We start from the raw sequence: 7,338 nt of genomic DNA, 5'->3' as shown, positions 1-7,338 counted from the left end.
CTATCATGAACAAGGAAAGGAGGCCCCAAACATATCTGTCTGGAGACTCAAGAATACTTCTTGAGCAACAGGTTTTTGAAATAGTAAAGAATATAATTATAAAGGGCAGAAATCAAAGAGGATGTTATACAGGCTTTGGAGGTTCTCAAGTGGAAGAAGTAATGTGACCAAAAATACAGCAATGAGAAACAGTTTATTAGGTACTTACTGTGTTTCAGATTATTGGAAATCCTGAGCTAAATAAGATTCAGTTTTTGTCTCAAAGATCTAAAATCCTGGCTTATAATTCATTTGCATAGAGGTGATAGTTTAAACATTATAAGCATGTGAAATATTGAAGGGGAAAGCATAAGAGAAGGAAAGAGACAGCTGGACAAAATCTTTAGGAATACTTTACATTTAGTGGGAAAAAAGCAAAAGAAAATCCAATCAAGGAGATAGTATTATTGAAAGATGTATAGTTAAGAAGAGGACCAAGAGGATTCCATGACCTAGATCTTAAGGATGATAATGGGTTTTGAAAAGAAAGGACCAGGCGCAGTGGCTCACACCTGTAATCCCAGCACTTTGGGAGACCGAGACGAGCGGATCACGAGGTCAGGAGTTTGAGACTAGCCTGGCCAACGTGGTGAAACCCTGTCTCTACTGCAAATACAAAAAAAATTAGCTGGACGTAGTGGCACACAGCTGAAATGCCAGCTACTCGGGAGACTGAGGCAGGAGAATCACTTGAACCCGGAGGCAGAGGTTGCAGTGAGCTGAGATTGTGCCACTGCACTCCAGCCTGGGTGACAGAGTGAGACTCCATGTCAAAAAAATAATAATATGAAAGACGCAATCAGGAATGCCAGACATAAGAGGTTGAGAATGAAAGATTAGAGGGATCTAGTGATTAGGAAAACTTCCATTTTACAGACCAAGTGGCAGGGAGGCTTGGGGCTTGGCACAAATGATGAAACATTCTGAGAAGTGAGGAGGAAGTAGACATAGCAGGTATAAGACTTTTCCTTTAAGGTTAACACAGGAGAGATATTGATGGTATTGAGAGGGAAAGAGACAGATAAGGTCAAGGAGTGGCCCTGGGAGAGGCTAAAGGTCATGTTGAGAAATAAGGGAATGGAAATGTGAAAATTGTGGTTCAAGGGTGAAACTTTAAGAGTTTAAGATCCTGGAAGTGGTAGGATTTTGTGTGATGAAATCCAACATGTGACCTAAATGGAATCAAGGAGGAATAAAGGGCCAGTGGTAATGTTAACAAATTAGGATGAGGGGTTAAGGAAATAAGGCAAAGGAATCTAGGAACCATAACTGCAAGTTTGCATAAAGACTCAAGACAACTTTTTGTTATGATTGAAAGCCTTTGGAGTGAGTCCCATGGATAGGCCTCTTCTACTTTAAATGAGTAGTGAATTAATTCATTTAAAAAAATGTATTTTATGTCTGTTATATACTAGACATTGTTTTAGGTGTTTGGGTTGTATTACTGAGTCCTGTATGTGACCGTACCAATTTGTAATATTGAAATATTAACAAACTTGTTTTATACATTATGGTATAAAAATGGTCTTGCACTGTTTAAATTATGCTGAAAACATGAGTTCCTTGAGGTCAGAGATTGTCTTACTCATCCTTGTAGGCCAGTTACTTAAGCAGAGCACCTGATGTTTAATAGGTATGTTCATGAAGTGTTTGAATTACAGAAACTGTTAAATAACAGAATAATTCTATAAGATTTTTACACAGAATTACTATCTGTGTTTTGTAAAAGGTGGAAGAAAAACTATTAAAATTATATATATAGCATTACAGAACTTTTTAATGAGAAAGATTACTTTTTTAAAAATATCACTGAGTTCTCAATTCTTGCTATAAAGGCAAAATATAGTAAAATTGTGAAATGTATTCTTAAATTATTTCCCTTCTATAGTATAACTTCTCCCACATGAAACAGAGGAAGTCTTTTACTTGGGTATTTTTTTAATGCATGGTATTACTACAATCATGTTAAGTGATCTTAGTATATTTCACTAAATACAGAGGTGAGTCTTTTTCTCACCAGCAAAGAATGGACCTGTAGGATTCAGTCGTCACTAAGGGTGCTTTCCATGCTTTGAACTATTTTAACCAAGAATTTTAGAAGAAAGAATTAGGAAGTAGAGTTGAAGTAGCCTTGATCTGAATGCCCATCTCTGCATTCTTGCCAGGCATGGATGTCATTCTTGTGTACAGATTTATATTTTTTTTTCATTGGAATCTGTGATGTATACAGCTCATTTTGCTGAAACTTTCTGCTCAGTTGCTTCCAGATGCCACTCCTTTTAGAGTTAAAAAAGAACTTTTTGTTGGCAAATTATGTATCATTGGTTCTTAATTGTTGCTGCAAGAGTGGTAACTTCATTTACTTATTGCTTATGTTTTCTGCTTGTGAGACTACAAAGTTTAGCTTGTTTGCTTCTTCCCAATAATGAAATTAATGCTGTAACTATGCGTCTAAGAATGCTGCTTACTACCAATTATGTATTACTTATTATTTATTACTACCAATTATTTATTACTACCAATTATTACCAATTATTTATTACAACTAATTGTAATTACAATTAGTTATTACAGAAGTGTTTCTATCAGTTTCTAATCCTTGGCAATTTCAATTATTCTGGATTTTTATAATATTTAATATAGCTTTTGTAGTTTTGAGGTTACTTCCCTCAAATTTCTTTGTATTAAATCACGACTAAATACATATAATTGATATAATTTAGGAATTGTTATTTGTAAAACATAAATTACAGATGACTCCAAATTCTCCAAAACTGCAAAGTTCAGTTCAACTTGCTTACCACACTAATTGATGGAGAAAGAAAAGAACTGATCATAGTATGTTTATAAATAAAACATTTAAGTACATTTGAGTCAGGAAGTTGAATTGATTGGTGAGAACCAGAGATTTTGTGTGTAATAACAAATGAAAGTAAAAACTGGCTTTTACAGTTACAAGCTCATTTTTTTGAGAAACTAACTGGGTTTCTGAGAATTTACCAGAAAAAAAAAAAAAAAAAAAACTTAACACAATATTTCTGGTAGCTTATCACTGGTCTTAAAGATAGTGACATTTGGGTAGCCTTTTTTGGCAGTAGCATACTCTGTTTTATTTTGACTCATCTTCAGTTCTAATGCACTCCACTCTGATACACAGAAGAACCAATTCAACAAAAACAATGATTAGGCCGGGCGCGGTGGCTCAAGCCTGTAATCCCAGCACTTTGGGAGGCCGAGACGGGCGGATCATGAGGTCAGGAGATCGAGACCATCCTGGCTGACACGGTGAAACCCCGTCTCTACTAAAAAATACAAAAAAAAAAAAAAAAAAAAAAAAACTAGCTGGGCGAGGTGGCGGGCGCCTGTAGTCCCAGATACTCGGGAGGCTGAGGCAGGAGAATGGCGTGAACCCGGGATGTGGAGCTTGCAGTGAGCCGAGATCTGGCCACAGCACTCCAGCCTGGGCGGCAGAGCGAGACTCCGTCTCAAAAAAAAAAAACAAAAAAACAATGATTAGCTGATTTAGAAAAGGCACCCAAGTTTATGCCCTTTCCTTGTCCTCTTACCTCACAGTTTCCTTGTGGGCCTTCCTTGTAAAGACATGAGGATTTTCCCTGTGAAATCTAGTTACTGCTTTGTTGTAGTGGGAGCACTATCCTGATTCAGAACTTTTTTCTTAAATAGCCTGATACAAAACATACTTAATGCAACTTATTTAAATCTTATTTTTAAAAGTCATTCAGATCTTCCTGTTTCAGTAAAGAATATAGCATTATTTTAATAAACAGTATAGGTTTTATATCAGACTTTGGAGGGTACATGCTGACCCTTTTTTAGGACTACCCCTTGGTTTTCAGGAAGCAAGAAAGCCAAGGGAAGAGATTTGGTTGATAACTAAATAATAACAATAAGTATACTATTTTTAACTTACATTTATAAATTTCACACATACTATATTAAAACTAATTAAATTGCAGTGCACAGTCAGGACTGATATAATATAAACAAGAGATAATAAGGAAGCTTTATTCTAATTTTACACAGAGCACAATACTGTTCACACAGTAAATTCTTAAGATAACCTAGAGTATTCTATTATCACAAGACAGGGTACCTTAATTATTTCCTGGAAGTAAAGGGAGGATTTCCAAGTATTAGAAAATTTTTCTGCCAAATTCCTACAAAGTATGAAAAATAAGTCATGTTTTTTATCATACAACATTCCAACCTGGAGTTGTAACACTTACTATTAGATTTTCTTTAGATTAAAAATAGAATTAAAAAGTCAGACTCATTTGAATTGAACATTGTCTTACTCTGAGAAAGTTAAAAATGATTTTTATATTGATAACCACTTGTGAATTCATTTAGAAATATCTTTGTAAATTTATTAAGTACTTATGTTGTCTTGTGCATTGTTTTGTTAGACTAGAATATATTCCCTTTTTGGTATCAAGATACTCTTCTCACCTAAGAAGTACAGTCATACACTGCATAATGACATTTTAGTCAATGCCTGACCACATATTTGACAATAGCCCCCTAAGATTATAATGCCATATTTTTACTGTACCTTTCTTAGGTTGAGATATGTCTAGATATACAAATATTTACCATTGTGTTATAGCTGCCTAAAGTATTCAGTTCAGTAATATCCTGAACAGGTTTGTAGCCTAGGAGCAATAGACTGTATCCTATAGCCTAGGTGTGTAGTAGACTGTACCACCTAGGTTGTGTAACTACACTGTACAATGTTTGCACGATGACAGAATCACCTAACAATGTATTTCTTAGAATGTATCCCCGTCATTAAACAACTCATGACTGTATTAGAGAACAGAGCTTCAACTCTGGCTCATTGAAACTGGGATCCCCTTGCTTAGAGTGTATAATAATTTGAGTATTCACCTGGTGACAGATCCTGTACTTATTTCAGTGGCTTTCAACCTTAGATTAATAGGATGTTTTTTATTTCCCTTCTTATGAGTAAAATATATTGATAATATATTAATGTATATATATTAAGAGAAAATTGGCCTCACTTCCTCAGGTCAGACAGTTTTAATTAGTGAAAATTATTTACTTAAAACATCGGTTCTCAAATCTCAAATTCAAAGTAAGTAAAGTTATACCATTCATTTTAATGATTTTTAGCATGCCTTCATGTTTCTAGAAACATTTCATAGGGTTTGAAGAGTAGAAAATGCAGCAGGAAAAAGGTAAAACAAAAATGTAATAGGTAAATTATTATAAATTTTAACTACAAACACTGAAATCAGATAAATCTCATCTGTTTTTTATAGTACAACTTTAAGTGTGTTTTTTTCCCTCCCAGGACATTTATTCAGAACAGCTGGGGATCAACCGTTTAACCTGTCCACAGTGTCGAGTGCCTTCCCAATGGTCAGCCACCCAGTCTTTGGTCTACATTCAGCCAGCTCAGGGCATTCAGAATTTGGTGGTTTGGGGACACTTGGTACACCCACAGCCTTAGCCGCACATCCCCAACTAGCATCTTTTCCAGGTAAACATCTGTTACAAACAGTGTTCAAGGAAAGGAGGAAAGCTTGAGAATGTTCAAGCAGTAATTTGTCTATTGAATAAAAGGAATAGTCTAATGCCTGGTATATTTAAAACTTTGGTATAAGAATTGGCTCAATCCTATTTATCATGTGCAAAAACTTAAACACCCTACGTGTGTTAAGTGGCAGAGCAGTTAATTAGATATCCAGGTATTTAACTAGAGAAATAAGTGTCTGTCACAGGACAGAGTAATTCAGGCAAGTTTTTCTCATGTTTTTTGTTCAAGTACAATATACAGAAAAGTATACGTATTATAAATGTAGAGTTAAATAAATTTTCCTCAGCCTTATTTGATTTTTAAAAAAATTATTTAGTGTGAAACTGAAGTTGTTTTTATGAGTATTTTTACACCCCTATTTCAAGTTCTCACTTTTCTTCACCATAAGGAAAATGAGCTAGACTCTTACCTTTCTTTATTTTTCTGGTTTTTGTTTGTTTTGTTTTGTTTTTTTCTGAAATGGAATCTTGCTCTGTTGCCCAGGCTAGAGTGCAGTGGTGCAATCTCAGCTCACTGCAACCTCTTCCTCCTAGGTTCAAGCAATTCTCCTGTCTCAGCGTCCCGAGTAGCTGGGATTACAGCCACGCACCCCCATGTCTGGCTAATTTTTGTATTTTTAGTAGAGACGGGGTTTCGCCATGTTGGCCAGGCTGGTCTTGAACTCCTGATCTCAAGTGATCCGCCCGCCTCAGCCTCTCAGAGTGCTGGAATTACAGGTGTGAGCCACTGTGCCCAGCCTGTTTTTCTGTATTTGATCAAAACAACTAGAGAGTTGTACCACTTACATGGCAAGAGGACCAGTATTATCCAAAATTCTATAGATTATGAGGATTTAGTAGTTCAGTAAGACATCAGTTAATTAAAACTTTAGACAGACATGCTTTAATTTGTTATATTATCTTGAAAGCTTAAATTTGAATGTGTTTTCTATAGATTAATTTGACTTTAATAAATTTTAGTAAGGTTTGCATGTATTAGTGTATGTAAAATAACTTAAAACATTATAGCATAATTCTAGAGACAAATAGGCCTGAATTTAAATCTGGCTTTGTTATTTCATAGCTGTGTGACTTTGAACAAATTATCTGACCTCTTAGCATCAGTTTTCTCATCTGAAAAATGAGGATCATAATAATAGTACCTGACTTACAGGGTTCTTGTGAGGATTAAAGGAGTTAAGTCATATTTAGTGCCGAGTACAGTATCTGGTACACATAATTAGTCCATAATTGGTAACTATCATTATTTTATTTTGCCTACTTTAATGGTTAATAATTTGTCAAATGCTTTCTTAAAAGGAAAGAAGTGTTTTTAAAACAATATGTAGAAAGGATAGATGGTTAAATGTATATTTCAAGTACTATTTCTTGAGTTATATTACTTCTTTAATTCAGTTGTCTGGGAAGCAGGGATGCTGAGGAGGAGTATTGTGAGTAGGCAGTTAAAGAAGTCTTAAACCAAGTTTTAACATTTCCTTCAAAAATATTAATAGGAATTTAGTCAGTTTCTAGCATGGTTGCTTAGCAAGGTAAGCATTCCATAGATATTTACTGAAATATAAGTATCTGAATTTACTGAATAAATATCAAAATAAATAGCAATATAGATAGTGATATCTTAAATATTTTTATTGCTTTATCATGGCTTATTACACTGTTGCTTTTGAACATTTCTAAACCACAATGTAAATACTATATTATTAAAATCAAATATCTTTT

General features: G+C 34.6%; 1 protein-coding gene across 31 annotated transcripts in view; it reads left to right on the top strand.

The window, feature by feature from the left end:
- Window positions 1-7,338, top strand: part of LOC105493186 (bromodomain adjacent to zinc finger domain 2B) — a 412,599-nt gene that overhangs the window by 262,843 nt on the left and 142,418 nt on the right. For 29 of the 31 annotated variants that reach the window (XM_071072832.1, XM_024796394.2, XM_011760666.3 and 26 more), the window contains one exon: window positions 5,375-5,563. The exons of the other annotated variants lie outside the window; for them this stretch is intronic. In XM_071072832.1, the coding sequence (XP_070928933.1) occupies window positions 5,375-5,563 (189 nt within the window). The remainder of the gene's footprint in view (window positions 1-5,374; window positions 5,564-7,338) is intronic. 31 annotated transcript variants of the gene reach the window in all.

The sequence above is a fragment of the Macaca nemestrina genome, chromosome 11 (genome assembly GCF_043159975.1).
Source record: "Macaca nemestrina isolate mMacNem1 chromosome 11, mMacNem.hap1, whole genome shotgun sequence".
In the NCBI taxonomy this organism is placed as follows: Eukaryota; Metazoa; Chordata; class Mammalia; order Primates; family Cercopithecidae; genus Macaca; species Macaca nemestrina.
Note: the sequence above shows the minus strand (reverse complement) of the source record. Positions and strands in the feature narration are given on the sequence as shown.